Source organism: Rhinichthys klamathensis, unplaced genomic scaffold (assembly GCF_029890125.1).
Source record: "Rhinichthys klamathensis goyatoka isolate OS25496 unplaced genomic scaffold, OSU_Roscu_1.1 h1tg000082l_1, whole genome shotgun sequence".
Taxonomy (NCBI): Eukaryota; Metazoa; Chordata; class Actinopteri; order Cypriniformes; family Leuciscidae; genus Rhinichthys; species Rhinichthys klamathensis.
The window spans coordinates 128,969-147,709 of NW_026606624.1; the positions used below are offsets into that span (position 1 = coordinate 128,969).

General features: G+C 39.5%; 2 protein-coding genes across 2 annotated transcripts; both read left to right on the forward strand.

The window, feature by feature from the left end:
* Positions 1-249: 249 nt before the first annotated feature.
* zgc:113276 (uncharacterized protein LOC553748 homolog) lies at positions 250-6,139 on the forward strand. Its single transcript, XM_056251351.1, has 10 exons — positions 250-293; positions 428-604; positions 714-883; positions 1,204-1,419; positions 1,692-1,986; positions 2,105-2,238; positions 4,284-4,523; positions 4,702-4,863; positions 5,564-5,653; positions 5,844-6,139. Exons 2-10 carry the CDS (start codon positions 430-432, stop codon positions 6,009-6,011), a joined length of 1,650 nt encoding a protein of 549 aa, XP_056107326.1. The 5' UTR covers positions 250-293; positions 428-429; the 3' UTR covers positions 6,012-6,139.
* A 166-nt stretch (positions 6,140-6,305) lies between these two features.
* Positions 6,306-18,714, forward strand: pir (pirin). The gene is made up of 9 exons (XM_056251352.1): positions 6,306-6,605; positions 6,690-6,782; positions 9,908-9,988; positions 11,805-12,011; positions 13,429-13,513; positions 14,377-14,421; positions 17,592-17,674; positions 17,776-17,842; positions 18,272-18,714. The coding sequence occupies exons 1-9, from the start codon at positions 6,513-6,515 to the stop codon at positions 18,388-18,390; spliced, it is 873 nt and encodes a 290-aa protein (XP_056107327.1). The 5' UTR covers positions 6,306-6,512; the 3' UTR covers positions 18,391-18,714.
* Positions 18,715-18,741: the final 27 nt, after the last annotated feature.

Below are 18,741 nucleotides of genomic sequence, written 5' to 3' on the forward strand. Positions count from 1 at the left end.
AAAATGTTAAATGGTATTTTTATATTTTGGACAATTTAATAACATTTAATGCAATATATAAAGTTCTTGCTTGTTTAGATAACAGTGAGGAGTGTGAGCTAAAATTAAGCCCCTCTGCTCTAGGACAGAGCTATTCTGAGACCTACTCCCAGCCAATCAGGAGCCAAAGTATCTGGAGTGGACAGCGCACCAGATGCCACACTACAGTATATCCGAACCGAAAACTGTTTGTCCAACGAGACTCTTTGTCAACCAACTGCTCTTCATCTTCAGAAAACAGACCTCATCTGCAAGTACGAGATTTTTCTACTTTCTGTCTTCTAGTAACAGTAAGATGATTCAACTAGAGGTGACATGTATTCTTCCTTGCTATTTGATTCTGCTTGCTTTTAGTATTCCTGTCTCTCTCTCTCTTTTTTTTCTTTAGTTATGTTGGATGTTTTAATAATTGGAGGTGGTCCTCATGCTCTAACCCTGGCTACCCTGCTCTCAAACCCTGACCAACCTCTCTGCCAATCTAGTGCTGACATTCTTCAGGGAATTCAGCTGAGCAAAACTAAAGCTAAAAGTGTACGCTACAAAAATAAAAAGAGACAACCCACCAGTAAGTTCAAGCAGTTTGTGATGAGGACAACAATTTGGTTTTGGTTTATTCTTCCATCCATCTATCCCTATTCTATCATCAGACAGCTTCATCTTCATTCCAACAGGAGCAGTGTTTGACACAGAGAATGAAGCCAAACGTCTGCCATGTCCTCTGCTGCACTTCAAAGTGGTGGACTCCTATGGAAAATGGACATCACTGTGGGAAAGCCAGTTTACTGCCCTGAACATCCCTCACCTCCGATCGCACACGCTGGTGCACACCGATCCATTTAATAAGGTAATAAATGTTTTGACATTTGCACAAACATTTGGATAATATGTGCTTTTGAAATACTGTACTGTTTGAAAAAGTACAAGCAGGATTTTTCAAATTTACAAAGTTAAAAAAAAAATCAATTCACCACCTCAACCGAATCAGAGAATCGTGTACATGTAGAATTGTGTACATTATTATTCGTGTAGTTGTTAAACTTTTATATACTTTGTTGTAAGAAGTTAAATTGCTCAGATGTTTGTACAAATAATAAATAATGATCACGGTGATGTTGCCTATCAAAGGACTGATAGTTCCTGGCCTGCATCTGTGTGCAATCCCAGAATGCCTTGCAGGACTTTGTGGTGGAGCAAAATCGGGAGGAGGAGCTGTACCGTCTACCTGAGCGAATTTACATTCAGGACGAGAATGCATTTTTTAACGACAGTCGCCTGGGAAAGAAGAACAAAAAGCTTCTTAGCGCAACAAACGGACTGCAGAAACATCTGTATTTCAGTCTTCCAGGAACACAGCTCAGTATAGACTTCTTCCAGGAGCAGGTCTGAACGTCACGCAGCATGTGAAATCAAACGGAATGCCTGACTAACAATAATTAAGAAACTAATTGTAAAGCATTTGGGTTTACCAGCTCTTCTGGTATTAGGAAACACTGTGTTGCATGATGCTCAGCTACAGATTTCTCATTTGGAATGCAACATGCAATGTGTGTTAATACTACACTAAATATAAATGTTGAATAATAAATTCACTATGAAATAACTTAATTATGGATTACATTGATTACATTACATTGAAAAGGACTTTCACCCAGGTACGCAAATATGATATGGACAGTGTCTTAATCAGAGCTACAGTGGACAGAATCATCCCAGTGTTAACTGAGGATGAGAGCAAGGTGAAGTTTTTCAAGGCGACGCTACACACTGGGGAAAACGTAGAGGCAAAAGCTGTTATTATGGCGACAGGGCCTTCGAGGGCGCAGATGGCAAACATCCCATGTTGGGTGCGGGCAATCCAAGAGAATTACCCAGAAGAAAGTCTGCAACACACAGTGCAGCTCATGCATTACTTCTGTACACATGAAGAGATGGGTGAACCCTCCTCAGGTGGGTTTCTAAACGTGATCAAAACCTGATCATCCAGATATCCAAGCAAACAAATAACCGAACCATGGCTTATTAGGAAATAATTCAGAGCAGGAAATGAAAACACTCTTGTTCTCAGGTTCTCCTGCTGTGTGTCAGATGGGCCAGAGAGTGATGGTGGTAGGTGGAGGTCTGACCAGCGCCCACATTATCTCAATTGCGCTGAAGCAGCGTGCATGTCATGTGACCTGGGTCTTACGTAAACACTTACAAGTAAGTTACACCCAATTTGAGTGTAAACAAACATAAGGGATAATGTAGAATAAGATGATAAAATAACCAAATAATCCCTGACAGGGTGGTCACGACCCCCAATACGAAGATTAGGGGTCTTGTATCATCCTGAAGGGATTTATTTTGTGATTAAAGACCTGCTACTTGCCACATAAATGAATATGGAATGATGATTTGAAGGAGGTTTAATGCCCACCACACACCAGCTTATTGGAGAGGAGACAGAGTGATGAAGTTAATCAGTATATAGCATATGGGGATGATTAAAGCCCTACTCTGTTTTCAAAGGACATCCTGGGATTTTTAGTTGAGCAGAAGGTCAGGTCCTCGGTTTAACGTTTCACCCGAAGGATGGTGCTTTTTGACAGTATAGTGTCCCAATCACTATACTAGGGCGTTAGGACCCACACAGACCACAGGTTGAGCACCCCTACTTGCCTAACTTTTCCAGCAGCAACCTATAGTTTTATAGCATAAAAAAAAGAAAACTAAAACCAAACTTATTGGTAAAACAAACGCTTGAACATAGGTCTGTGTGATGAGCACGACCTAAAAGGACTTTTTAGCTATAGCGTCCCATTCGATTACATGGAGAGGGCGGGGTTTAAGACGGTAAGACCTATACTGCAGCCAGCCACGGGGCTATCGAAATGTTTTATCGATGTTCACTCTTGTCTTGCTCTTTATTTTCTTCACCCTTTCTACTTCTAGGCTGTTTAAACCATTGTGTAAAAATGAGAAACTATACACATTTCAAACTACAAACATAGGCTATAATATATATATATATATATAAATGTTCCAAACCCGCGAACGTACTGAGCTTCCGGTTTCCCATAGATCAATATGTACTGCCAGATTTGAAGTTGAACACGTATAATGATTAATTGTCATGATTCCAATTCTGTGTCTTGTGTTTTGTAGGACTTTTATGTTGAAGTGTGTTCTCAGTTTGCTTTGTTTCTGTGTTCATTCCTGTGGCCATGTTTGTAGTTTTTCCTATTAGTCTTCCCCAGGTTTGTCTTGTTACTTGTTATCTTAGCTATCATAGTTAGCTTGTTTGCCCCTATATACCCTTGTGTTCAGTTGTCTTTTGTCAGTCGTTTTCGTTGCTTGTTCATGTGAAGCTGTGGTGGTCCTGGTCTTTGGATGTTATTCCTGTTCATGCTTAGGTCTGGAAATGCTGTGTGGATTATTTTGTTTGTGTTTGTAAATAAACTGTGCTGCATTTGGATTCTTGCCCCTTCTCGTCCCTTCGCAACCGTGACATAATGACTGACCAAAGACAATGAACACATATACACACAGGGGCAAACAAGCTTAGCAAGATAAGTAACAAGACACACCTTGGGAAGACTAATCAACAGGAAAAACTATAAAACTACAAACATGGCCACAGGAATGAACACAGAAACAAAGGGAACTGAGAATACACTTCAACATAAAAGTCCTACAAAACACAAGACACAGAATTGGAATCATGATAGGCAGAAAGCGCCTCAAAAGTGTTCTGATTGGCTAAGTAAAGAATTTGACCGTGGCATGGTCACAAATTCACGTTTTATAGTTGACATAGAGACCATGGGTATTGTTTTCAAAAACTTAAAACCAGTTTTCAAAAGTTTGCGTTTCAGGCCCCCAAAATGGCATTGTCAAGTAAATGACAATGCCAGAACGCATTAAAAGTATTCTATTTTTTTTCGGGTATTGACGTCACGCATGCAGCACTCTATTGCAACGACATCTCTTCTCTGATGATGTGTTTAAAACCTGTCACTCACATGAGATCACGGCTATGGCAAACTCCAATGATCTAATCAATTCCCAATGAACAAAATCAAGTCCTGCTCTACATTGTTTCTTGAAGAAGCCACTTCACTTGGATATACGGCACAATTTGATAAGAAAAATCTATCACAACTTCTGTTTCATGCCGACTTTAAAGTTTACAGAGGGGTTATCAGAGATCGATGTGATTTCACAGTAGTCATTTCAGTGATATTTACCAAATTTTACTCTCTCAGCTTAAGCAGTTTGACGTTGGGGATATAGAGAGTCTGATTGGACGCTATTCCCACGTTGAGCATGGGATCAAGATGGATGGCCTGGCCTACCTAAGGCAGTTCTATAATGAAAGAAGTCTTCACAAGAGGCTAGCAATGATAAAACTAGCCAGAAAAGGAGGAGCTGTGACCCCCGAGGCCTACTCACAACTTCAGCCTTTCATTCAGAGCGGCCAGCTCCAGATCAGAGCTCACTGCCAGGTGTGTCTTTATATTGTAAGGCTGCTATGCTTATGTGGGATGCTGTGTCAGGAGTCTTTGACAGTTGAGAACGAAGTTCATAGACATATCCAAGTTCTAGGAGAGTCCATAGCAGTACCAAAGTGGATTTCTTAACTAAATCATATCTATATTTTAATAATTAATATGTCTTTATAAGGTGACTGAAGCTAAATGGTGTTATGAATCCCAGCGTTGGAGGGTCTCCCTGTGCAGCGGCGAACAGTGGATTGGGGAAAAGATTTGGCTGGCAACAGGCTGCAAACTGGATGTTACCCAGGACCCTTTACTCTCTGACGTCATGTCAAAATTCCCCATTCAAGTGAGCTCATGGACATTTGTACTTATTACAAAAATATTATCTTTAAACCAGGGGGTCAGTAATTATTATTTGATCTCAAACTATTAAAATAATACTGGTCAAAAGTTTTAAATAATTATGACTTTTTTAAAATCAAAAATACAGTACAAACAGTGATATTATGAAATATTAGTGCAATTCAGAATAACTGTTTTATATTTTAATATATTTTCAAATGTAATATATTCCTGTGAAGGCAAAGCTGTATTTTACGATGAATAGAAAATTCAATGTATTTATTTGGAATATAAATCTTTTTGTCTTTTAAAGTCACCTTTGATCATTTTAACGCATCCTTGTTGAATAAAAGGATTAATTTGATTTTTACCCCAAACTTTTGAATGGTAGAGGATCACGGTTTCCACATATATATATATATATATATAGTTAAGTGAAATCATTACCAAAGTTAATAAGCTAATGTTCATAAATATTGAATAAATTTAAGTGAATTTATAATAATGTAAATGTTTATTTTATTGATTTTGCAATGTAAGCATCATAACAAAAATATGTAAATACATGAATACTATATACACAATGTAATATAGACCAGGGTCTTTAATGTTATTTCTCTCATACTGTCTTAAAACTGAGTTTTTTATTTAGTCATGTGCCCAACTAAGATACAAAAGTAAGTAAAGCATTTCCTGCTTGACAGGTCCTGGAGGGTTGGCCATGTATAACAAAATCACTGCAATGGACCGCAGGATGCCCCCTGTACCTGATGGGACAATATGCAGCACTACAGGTTCTGTTATGCTCTTGTTGTGTAATATAATGTGTCATACAAGGTCAAAACACCTAAAAGAAGTGAGTCATCACTGAGAAATTTTCTAGATAACACCTGCACGGCACCTTAACACTGTCATATTTTAGGCTGTAGATAGCATCAACACAAGCACTTACAGTAAATAGGCTAAATATATGACATTCCACAGGTTGGGCCTCATGCTGTAAACCTTGCAGGGGGTCAAGCTGCGAGTATACGCATTTTCAAAGACATCATAGCTCAGCACAGTGGATTGGATGAGAGTGCATCAGCAAGGATGGAGAAGACCCGCACTGAAGAGTACATATCACACATGCACGGCCTCATGTGGCTGTAAAATCCCCCTGCGAAGAGGGAGGGATGCGCGGTCTCAGGTGTTACACTGACCATAACAGAAGAGAATGATTCACTGGGGTAAATGCTGAGAGTGACAGCTTTGAAATGTCTTTAAGATGCTGCACTGTACAGAAGTTGATGAATAAATAAATTACAAGCATTTTTATAAATCTGCTAGTCACATGTAAATGCACGGTCACTAGTTGTGGTGCAAAATATTGCATAGTCATTGTGACTTGCACTGCGCCTTTAAATAATCAAAATCTGGCATTGTGACTGATCTGTGTAAGGAAGCCTTGGCAAACCCAGAACGTCAACATAAAACAAACACCTGTCATAGGTGAATACAGATAATCTGACAGCGAATGAAATTACAAAGTATAGAGCTTTCTTTTAAAAATAAATGTGCATCTTAATAAGCTTTTGACTTCCGGTGCACATGGGCGCTCGCAAACAGAGCTGAAGCAAAATATTGTGACCATAAGTAGATACCAAGGTGTTTATGATGATGAGAAGAGTTTCTAAGGTGGTTTTGAGTGTCGAACAGTCTGAAGGCGTCGGAGCTCGAGTTCGCAGAAGCATTGGACGGAACGAGGTGCTGGTTTGATCACTTTCGTATGACGGAGTTGTGTTTGCTTCGAAATGCACAATACATAAACTGCATTATGATTGATTTCAGCTGCAGAATCTCGACCCTTTTTTGATGCTGGATGAATTCTGTATCGCCAAACCTGCGGGTTTTCCTGATCATCCTCACCGTGGCTTTGAGACGGTAAACGCTATTAAATCGTGTATTTTAAAACTATGTATCATTGCATTGCTGTCATGGAAAGGGTGACACTTGTCAAATCCATGAATTCGTGCAGTCAGATTAAATCAACTGAAATTATTAGTGGATTAATGTAAACCAATTGTTGCTCCCGGCCAGGACAACACGGATCTTCCGCCAGAGGGCGCATGACGGCTCAAAAAGCTAAATCCTGGACTTTTATTTTTGATTTACGAAGTGCGTTGGTACACTTAAATGTGTAACTGTTTAATTCTACTAAATAAAAAATTAAAATTCTGGCAAACAACCGGAAATCTGTTTAGGCCTACTGTGGGGCATCTAAATAGGACTCATGTCCTAGGTAATGAATGAAAAACGGTTATGATTAGTCCACTCAGAGGATCGCTGATAAAAGTAACAGGTACAACGTGATAACACCGTTCTGCGTGTTTATGAATGATGGTCCTGCAAGCCGTCTGAATTAAGTATTACATTTCTCCTTAAATAATGAGAAAATTTTAACAGTTTTTTCAAAATACACTATGCAATGAGTTAAAATAGAAGAATGTGGACCCATCAAAATGACAATTATGACACCTCTTGACCACTAGAGGGCTCATATTCTTAATATTTTATCACAGCACAGTCGCCCAAACTGGCTTTTAGTTCATGTATGTTAGCGATGAGGTCGTCTATTTGTTTATGTACTCCCAAAACATGGACAAAATTAACTAAACATATAAATACTTGGGAATTGAAATTCATTCGAAATTAACTTTTAATGAATGTGCACTGAATAAAACTAAGAAAATGCACCAACGGATGTACTTCCTTAGAAAATTTCATAATTTTAGATTAGAAAGACACATTCTTGTAATGTTTTAGAAAAGTCTCCTCCAGAGTGTTCTGTCCTTTGGCCTTATCTGTGTGTTTGGCAACATGCATGTTAAGGACCAAAGGAAACTGCAGCGCATGATTAAGATGGCCAGCAGGATCATCGGAATTGACCAGGTGTCGGTAGCTCAACTATACAAAGAGCTTATTTTTTTTTAAAAACTGATCAAATCCTTAAAGATCCTACTCACCCTCTACATCATAAATTTATGAGAAGCAATAGGTCAACTGGTAGAATTTTACAACAGAGAATTAGAACAGAAAGGTACAATTAAATCATTTGTACCTACAGCGATCAGATTATATAATGATCAAGTACATCGCAAGTTATCATAGTTTTAGTCACTTGATAATATTATACATTTTTTTTAGCGTTAAATGTTGGATTGTGATTGTCAATTCTGCAGTATTGTCATTTCTTTTTGTGTTTGTGTTGTTTTTTATGTTTTTAGAGAATGTGTTGTGACAAGGGCGCGTAATGAATGACCACATGAATTTCCCCTTGTGGGATAGTAAAGTTTACCTTGACCTTAAACTAAACAAAAATAACTGAAGAGATATGCATTTAAAATGTAACAAACCAACAATATTGATGACTCATCCTGCACTACATAGACTTTTGCCCAATCAGATGCTTTCTAGAATGAGAATTCTTTTTATGGAACAAGTCCTTTGAAATGCAATGTCCAAACACAGAAAAGAATATGAAAAGGCAAGCTGGCGAGAATATATAGATCATCCAGTAAACCACTCCCATTGTTTTTGGCAGTTTGAGTACTCAAGTTCTGCTCACTCAATATGAGAGGATGTATGGTCATTAAAAACGCTTCCTTCAAAATTACAGTGTTTTGGCCAGATCTGGTCCTGAGAGTATTATTTGAAACTTGACTAAAGAAAAGCTGACCAACTCACTTAGCCTCTGAATTTGTCTCCTTGATTTTTTATTTACAACATCTGATGTACTCATTTGTTTACTCGCAGTTTGGCAACATGTCTAGCATAAACTGTTTCTATGGAAAGCGGTCAATGCGGCTGTGGAAATCATTTAGACTTGTTTATGAGTGTGATGTCATCAATTGCCATCTGCACAGATATACTCTCATATCATTTCTTATAGAGGATGAGTCACTCTGTGTCACCTTCCTTCACGAATGGATTTGTCTTCTAATATTTGTAAGACTTGCTGGAAATGACTATTTAAGAGAGCCCTCTAAAGCCAAATCCTGGACAAAATAAACATTATTCCTTCTAAAGAGGTAATTTGTTTTGCAGGAATATATAACACAGACAAACGCTATACAATGGACTTTAGTTATAGGATATACACAAATTAAAACGAGGCTGTGAAGCACAAATGTCCAGGCTGTTCATCGGGTTATCTATGTTGCTTGAGACACGCAGGTGTGTTTGTTCGCGAACTGTCACGTGACCATCAGATCACAGCTGTGCTTAGAGATCACAGGCTGCCTGTGGCCACAGGTCAAGCAAGCCTCTGAGGGGTCAGATGTTGACCTCTTACCCCGCATCCCGTATCCTGTTGAGAGCAACGTTGTCTGTGTGGGAGATGACATGCAATCCCTCCAGGCTGTATGTCGGACCACCTCAGCTGACCATGGAGATTCATTTTTGCTTTTTTTCAGTGGACAAATGGGAAACGGCTGCAGGCAGATTTTGTTGAAAACATGCTTATGTAATATATGCAAATTTTAGATAATGACACATTAGCATCAAGCCTCTATCTCTATCTTGGCTTGGAAGAACTATGTTTTAGATGGTGCGTGAAAGACCTTTACTGGGCATCCATAAAACATGTATATTTGTATTTGTGCTAGAATTATTAACTGTAAGATTTTGATCAAATATTCATCGTCAACTTCACTCACTAACAATTTTAATTTTCCATCTTACTGCGTGGGATATATCTGCTTTTTGCATTTAACTTTATAGTCCATCAGGGCTTTACCAAAATCCCATGAACATAAAATTTTGTCTACTCTGCAAACACAGCCCTTGAAATATGTTTCACCTTTCACCTGTACGACTTTTGACATGTTTATTTTTCTCTAAATGAACATCAAGTGGATGACTTTTCCATACTTTCTGTCTTTTGCGAGAATTTTTCCCCAAGAAACTGCTTCATTTTCAGAAAACTAGAATCTTACACCTCATCCCTCTTTTTAAAATACTTCAGATGTGAGGGGTTTGTTTTCATTTGTGTTAAATTTGTTTCACAGGTAACCTACTTGTTGAGTGGAGTAACAGCCCATGAAGACTTCTGTGGTCACAGTGGGAGGTTGGAGCCTGGGGACCTTCAGGTAGAACAACATTGAGACCTCCTTACCATCTCTCGAAATGATGAAACACTCATTACTTAAGGTGCTGTCATATTTACCATTGTTTAGCGAATTTGTGCAGATGAAATGTAAAAATTTTCCATGAGGGTGAAAAATTTTCCCAAGCAGACTTTTCGACGGGTTCAGGTTGGTCACATGAATTTGCAGTGTTGACGCCGTTTCTTAGTCTGAAAGAGATTTCTGTGTGAGCTGTGCTTCATTCATCACTACACTATTGACAATAGTGTGGTGCAGGAATGACGTCAAAACCAGACTGCAGGTAAATGTGCCCCAAATCAGTTTTTTTTTTGTGTGTGACTAATATTCTCATGACAGTGTGAACAGCACAAACCACATGGAATTCAGATGATCAACATTCGTCACAATTCTGCACTCACGGGAATCGCTTCAAAGATCTTACACACTTGTTATCAAGAGCTGCGAAAGGTAGTCTGTGGAAGGGCAGTCATGTGTCAGAACTCATAAGTATTACAATGGCAGCTCAATGCAAAACATGAGGGCCCGTATCATAAATGTTTAAAAACTCTGCTCTCTTTTTTCACATCATCCTCTTTGTTTTTATATTGCCTGTGTTTAAATTCGCTGGCTTCGTGCCAGATCACACAATAAATAAATGTGCAATTGCTTAGTTTAATTCCGTATGACAGCTTGCTGCGTAAAGTCTTTTGTCAATTGGCGGTTTTATCAATTGAAATTGACCACTGCAAACCTCAGGAAATCACGTTGCATGATTCATTTAAATATTCTCCGCCCATAAATTTAGCGGTCTGATAGGGAAACTCCAACAAATGCATATGCAACAAGGTCAGATGCAAAAATCGATGCCTTTTTATCGCTAATTTCTCACTGAGTGTCTTAGTAAATCCTGTCAGTCGTTTGTATAACGCCAAAAGAGGATTTGCGCTGGCGCAAGCTGTTAGTAAATCTGACTCTTAATATCTAATGTTGTTTTAAAAGGACCTTTTACTTAAAAAAAAAAAGAAAAAAAAGTGAACCAAAAGTAAAGTACACCAAAAGTATGTAGTTACACTTGGGAAAGTCTTTCATAGATAGAATGAAAGCCACCATTTTTATTTTTTATATGCATGCTGTAAAAATGCAAGTTCAAATGAATTAAAATGAAAGCTATAACAAAATGTATTTACATTTAATAGGATTTTATATCCATGCACACACGCTCACCAAATGGACTAAGAGCTCGTATACCCGTAGGGCACTTCCTATGTTTTCCTGTGTCGTAAAGCTGTCTCACTTTCTCCCGGATCAGTGAGGGAATTTTAATGGGCCTTTAATAGGTCTGTAGCACTCACTACTTTAACTACAGCTCGCACCTCACCTCCAGCTACCGGGGCTACTGGCTCACCATCAAACATAAGGGACTCCCTCATAATACCAGGAGAGCAGTGAAGAAAAAAACTGCTGAGTGTTTCACGCTATAACTCAAACCACCTATTGCACAATAGCTACTAAACCTCAGAAGGAGTGGAAACTTTCACTAAGAGAGAACGAGAAAGGAAGAGGAGAAAGAAAAGTGCGCCATTAGGCATATTAAGCTGTTGTCGTAAAACTGGAGTGGTTCATTTTTACGTTGAAATATAAGCTCATAAACATCTCTCATGCTCAACATGAAGATGACATTAACCAGTGTAAAAGCCACTAAACCAAGCGGTTAGTCTGTTTATTGGTGATTACAACCAGATAAGTCTACCATTAGGAATAGAATAAAACATTAGTTTTTGTTCTTACTTGGCTATGTATTTGTTCTCTGTTGTGTTAGTGGATGACGGCAGGTCGTGGGGTGGTTCATGCTGAGATGCCTGTGTCAGACGGACGCATTCATGGCCTTCAGCTTTGGGTGAACCTGAAAAGTGCAGATAAGATGGTGGAGCCTCAGTACCAGGAGCTGAAGAGCAAAGAGATTCCCAAACCCAGCAAAGATGGAGTCACTGTGAATGTCATCTCAGGGGAAGCTCTTGGAGTTAAGGTAGGTGTTTTATGGTCATAGAAACATCAGAGATTTCCAATTAATAAAATCTTAAAATTAATTACAAGTTGTGCTTGTGTAGAATCAAACTAGCTCACAAGCTAAAGTGATGTCTGATTAGTTTGTGAATCATTTATTAGAGTTATGCCCGGTACACATTGAACTGTCCAAGATGAAAGATGACCAATCGTGACCATCCTCCTAAACAGTGGTCCTACAGTGAGAGATTTCAAAGACGAACATTGCCACGGTCTTGCGACCAAAGATAGCCTGCGATTAATTTTCTGACAGCGTCAGAAATTTAGCATGATTATCTCACACTGTGTTTGCTGCTACGACCTGTTTCTACTGACTAGCCAATAAAAATGCAACATGAAATGGCGTATTGATCCACGCGACATGGTGCTCATGTGCTTTAATGCATATGAAGTGTGCCATTTGGGACAGGGCCTCAATCCTGTTTGTCTTTCTTCACATAGTTTCCATTCATATCTCTCTTTTCACTATCAAAAAATGTTAAAACCTCCAAAAATGATTTAAAAAGTTGTTTATTGGAATAAAAAGGTGGAGGTTGGAACTGTCTCTGTAGTTTTCTGATATACTGAAACATTAATCTGAAGTATGGATGATTTTGCCAGCCATGAGGACTGCTTGTTTATTAGGTGATTAAAAACATGCTCCTCATAATTATTCTAAACTCTATGAACCAAACCACTAAGTGAAAAAAAGTAGTCTGTGCGCCTCCATCTCCCTGACACTTGCATCTTTTTTTTTTTTTGCAAACATGTTCATTTGTCCATCCATTTATCAACACATTGAAGCTATTACCCACGCTTCTGTCTGGCCTTTCTCATCTGATTTAAGGCAAAAAACAAGACCCTTTGAGTCACAGTGAGCAGCTATCACTGAATGTTTGATCCAAACGTCCGACTCCTTTGTAAATGTTTCATCCAATCGGAACGTCCGAATTACAATCTGATACTGGGGTTCATCACGCTAACTGCTGCTGCAAGGCCATCCTCTGCCGGCTCTCTCAGACAACAGCAGGAAATTTGGAGCAGGCTTCATTGGAAGTGGTTTTTGCGAAATGTTTTAAATGTATACTGTGGTTATGGAGGGTTTCTCTAGGGCAGAGGGGTGGATGCGGCGCTGAAGTTAAATGTGGGTCAGCCAAATACTTGGGCTTACTGGAACCAGATATGCACTGGAACTCACACACAATGTTTTTACATCTGTTAGAGCTCATAATTTAAACAATATTGAACAATTTATCTAGTTTTTTTGTCTTGTAGCAATAAAGAAATCTGGTAAAAATGGATATGTTATGAATAAAGAACATAAAATGTTGTTGTCACAGTAGTCTTCTGCTGTAATAAAGCATTGTGTTGTGGTATTTACATGTTATTTCTGTTGTCAGTCAAAGGTTTACACGAGAACTCCAACCATGTACCTCGACTTTATGCTGAAGGAAGGTGCAAAGCATGTGCAGCCTGTTCCTAAAGGTAAAAGATGATTATCAGATGTATTTTTTAATTACATGTGTTTTCCCCCATGTTAGGGAGAGTTTTCCAGTAAATCCCAAGTTACTTACAGAGCAAAATTAAATGGCTTGTTCACAATTTTGTCATAAATATGGTTTAACAGGGAAACCTTGTAAAGGCAAACACATTTTGCAAGAAATGAGTCTTAATTTTCCTTAGAAATTGCGTAACTGTAAAACATCATACCTCACTCAAAGTTCTGGGAAAAGACAGTATTGTTTAATTTTTGCTCAATACAAAAGTGGCAAGATGTCAAGTAACACAACTAATCCAAATGTATGAAGTGTTCTTGTATACATGGAACAGTTTGACTCACACTTAAAGTGTTCTTAACGATACAGTTTAGCCGACTGGCATCAGTATTGAGCATGCTGTACATCATTATCAGAAACTGACCACAGAAAATCACTCAAGGACCCCCAAAAAACTGTTGGAAAGGTTGGGTCAGGCTTTTCAATCCTGGTCCCGTGTGCATCCACATGTAGCCTCAGAATGGCCTAAGTCACATCAAGAAAGAAAATGTTATCATATAAATGGCTGTGTGCATAACGTTATATTATTTAATGGATACATGTTATTCATTTTACTTTATATTTGGTTGTTTTAAAAATGTAAAAATCTTACATCTTCCGATTTTATTACGGGTTTAAATCTCATGGTTTCAGTGTGATCTTAGACTTTTGGACCCCACTGTATATTAACGTATTCATGTAAATTGAGTCACTTTTTGACAATTATCTCAATGTCAAAAGTGTATTACCCCTACACTTATTATTTTATAATGATATAGTTCCATTGTTTTAATTATCGTATTCCTTTCTCAGGTTGGACCGCTTTCATCTACACCCTCACAGGTTCTTTATGCACTGGTGAGTTCAAATGAAGACCGCATAAAAAGAAACTTTGTCCTCCTGCAGGCAAATCCACTACCATAGCAGCTTTCTGACCTTGAAATTCGAGCAGGTGCTTTATGATTCTTTTTCTCTTCCTCTCTCTCTCTCTCTCTCTTGGACATCTGACAGACATTTAGACTATTCCTATGATCTTGTGCCAATGGCAACTCTAAACTCTCACATTGAGAAATGAGATTGCCAAAGCAGTGTTTGATATGTTGATTTATCAGGTTGATTTTGATGATTTCCAGGTTGTAGGAAATTAAACACACAATCATTAAGAGTGAACACTCCACCTGTGACTTCAAAGGAGTTTCTAAATGAATCTTGTATTTTCATTTTTCTCTGAAATGCATTTAGCATAAATTGAGCAGCTGTTGAGAAACAGACCACAAGTGGGTGGGATGCGATGCGTGACCATCTTTACCCTACAAAGCACATCTCTTGCATACATTTTATCTTATTTATTCTGGTTTGTGGGGTATTTGTTCTTCAACCACCTTGAATCAGCCTTGAGCTGTTATGTCAAATGATTTATGGTGTATAAAAGCCTAGTTCTGTCATAAAACTCTAGATGGCATAGGCTGATGGGTCCTTAATGCAAGCTGATGATATTTGTTGTTGTTGTTGTTGGCATCCTTCTGTCTTCGAGAGACAATGGTTTAGAATCTGCACCCACGTCAGTCTGTGGTTTGGTTGCAGACTCTACTATGACTGTAGAGTCCGATACGGGAGCGACAGCACCGCTGGCACTTGCTACAGGTGTAAGCAGTGGTGATGTCAATGGGAACAGGCTGAACGCTTTGCTGCCGGCGAGTCCTCTTCTCCTCCCACTGCATTGCTCTTTTTTCTTCGGCTAAAAGGACACCAGTCTTAACGGTGGATCGCCAATTTTCGCGGTCCGATGTCACTGCTTCCAAATCAGCCGGACAGATGCTGCACGATTTCAAATCTCGCTTGCAGGCGTCCTTATAGCGCAGGGTCGGCCGTCCAGATGGTCGTATTCCTGTGGCAAGCTCCCCGTACAGAACATCCTTTGGGATACGACCATCATCCATCCTGCACAGGTGACCAAGCCAGCGCAGTCGCCTCTGTGTAAGGATGGTGAACACACTTGGCATACCTGCCTGGGCCAGGATGGCTATGTTTGTGATACGATCCTGCCAGGTTATGCTCAGGAGTCGTCTGAGGCAGCGCATATGGAAGGCATTCAGTCTTTGCTCTTGGCGAGAATATAGAGTCCAAGCTTCACTGCCATAGAGTAGGGTGCTCAAGACGCATGCTTGATACACCTTCAGTTTTGTTTTGAGTGTCAATAGAGTGTTATCCCAAGCCCTCTTTGCTAGTCGAGCCATGGCGTGGCTGCTTTGCCTATCCTTATATTGAGCTCAGTATCCAAGGATAGGTTGCTGCAGATGGTGGAGCCAAGGTATGTGAAATTCTCCACTACCTCCAGGGTGTGGTCGCTGATAGTGATTTCAGGAGTGGTGTTGACATCTTGCACCATTATTTTGGTTTTCTTGATACTGATGGCAAGGCCAAACTCTGTGCATGCATCTGCAAAACAGGTGATAAGTCGCTGGAGGGCACCCTCAGTGTGTGCATCCAATCCTGTGTAGGAGAGTGGAGAGGCCAGTCCGACTGACCATGTCGAACGCCTTGGTCAGGTCTATGAAGGCAAGGAACAGAGGACGTCTCTGCTCACGGCACTTCTCCTGTAGCTGCCTAAGGGTGAACACCATGTCAATTGTTGACCGTTTTGCTCGGAACCCGCATTGCGACTCAAGGTACACACGATCGGCGGGCAGTTGTAGGCGGTTAAGGATGACACGTGCAAAGGCGTTCCCCACAACACTGAGGAGGTTATTGCAGTTGTTTTTCCCCACAATAGTTATTGCAGTCACTGCGATCGCCCTTGTTCTTATAAAGCGTCAGGATCTAAGGGTGTACTCACACTAGGCACGGTTGCCATGAACCGGGCCCGAGTACGATTGTCCCCCCTCCCCACTCCCCCTCTGGCCGCCACTCACATAGGGTTTCAGCATTCGTGCCGGAGCACGCTTACGTCATTATGGTGCGTGCGACGGTTTCGGGATAAACAAGAAGAGCGGCGCTCTCTGAACACAATGAAGTCCATCGCTCTGTTTTCTTTGTGGATAATTTTGTGTCGTTTGGTCCACGGTGGTCCACAGCCTGTTGTTCAACATATGCGTCGCCTTAGTGGGGCGAAAATTTACACGTAATCGTGCTGCTCGTATGAGGAGGTTTGCAAGGTACCAGCTGAAGTGCAGCAAGGACTTTGCAGCTTTGATTACGGACTGTGTTGGTTTTGGAGCGTGGCAAAACCATGACGTCACGCGTCCTGTTCCGTGCTCCAGCACGGTTAGCGCTCACACTGCATGCGAACCGCGCCCGAGTCCAACTGAACCGTGCTCTGGCCCACCTCTTCCAAGCGGGCCAGGGCCGGCTAATCGAGCCGCGCCCGGGCACGGTTTGGAGCACTCACACTAGTCAAACGAACCGCGCTTTGGTGGTCAAACGCACTCGGGCACGGTTCAAACTGGCTAGTGTGAGTACACCCTTAGTGTCTCGCATATCTTGCGATATAATGCCCCCTTCCCAGCCTTTGAGCAGGAGGTTGTGGAGGTGGCCAAGAAGAGACCGATATTTACAGCGTTAAATACGTGACACAAGCTGATTGGTTCATGTCGCATCTGCAGCCAATGAGCTTGCTATTCAACATTTGAATGGCTGGTTACCATTCACTATAGCAGTTTGCAGCACACTTTCAGAGTTCTTCTAAAACCCTCCACCTTCCCCAGCTCCACCTGTATAGATCTGCTATGGGTAATTGATACATGCAATTTGTGCAGCAGCAGTGTGTCTTACATACTCACAGCAGCGTATTGGCATGTGTATTGGCAGTAGCAAGTTCCTGTACTTGCTCTGCAGCAGCAGCAATAATCATCATCAGCAGCAATTCAGCAGTAATGTGGCAGATCTATTCCGCCAAGACCAAATACATTAGCATTGTCATATCCATTACCATGCTAAAAATCATGCAGAATTGTCATGATAGAACTAGTTTTATAACATAATTTGTATAGGATTGTGAAATTTATTTTGGCTGTTTGAATTCCCCTCAGGCCCCGAAGACGATCTGCGGACGATTGAAGCACACCACACGGTGGTTTTGGAAGATGGTGAATGCGTCAGAGTGGAAAACAAGGTTTTCTTTTCCTATTGTTCCTGTAAAGCTACTCTGTTTTTTATACAAGTTCAGGTTAAGTCTAAATTCAGTCTCTTTATTCCCTTCATTATTATTTCTAGGCAGAGGAGGAGTCTCACTTTGTGTTAATTGCTGGTGAACCAATTAATGAGCCTGTGGTTAAGCATGGTAAGTTATAATGGTAGAGGTAGGTAATATTCCACATTTTAATGACCAAATATTTGAATTCGGGGTATCAAACAATTAAATATTTGTAATTGATTTTAAATGCATGATTTGATGATTAATCATTAATTAATCATTAATCAAATTCAATTTGTTGCATAAATCAGTATTTGCTGAGAAAAGATCCCAAATAAAGATTTTATTTTTAATTATACAAATATTATTTACATGGATGAAGGGACAAGAATGCTTTTTTTAATTTACATTAAATTGACAGTGTTAATTTGCATATACTGTATATTGCTTATACATTTATTTTATTTACATTAAGATATATTTGCTTATTTATTTGTTATATAAAAATAGATATTTGTGTTATGCAATTTTTAGATTTTTCTAAATACAGAGGACTTATTTATTTGTTTGTTTCAGGGCCCTTTGTCATGAACACACAAGAAGAGATTGATCAGGCCATCTCAGATTTCAGATCAGCCACTAATGGATTTGAGAGGGCAAAAGTTTGGAAATCAAAGATTAGTCAAAAGTTCTAAAGTTTGCATAAATATCCCCTTCTATAAGTATATATCCAGTATGTGCTTTGTTTTTGTTTTTTTGTGCCTTTAACTTTAACTGGGCAGCCTCAAAAAGTGGATATTTAAATCATACTTTTGAAATACAAAGTGGCACTTATTTTCAAGCAGAAATTCCAACTAAAAGATTTATATATTTTTAAGGGTGCAAATACGTTTTGTGGCCACTATATGCAACATGTTACACAAATTTCTGATGTAATTCTGATTGTAACAAAGGATTTTTAGTCTGATGTATCACCTAAAATCTCTGTAATTCTTATAATTAAAAAATATATCATTTGACTATTTATTTCTGTTTTTATTTTGCAT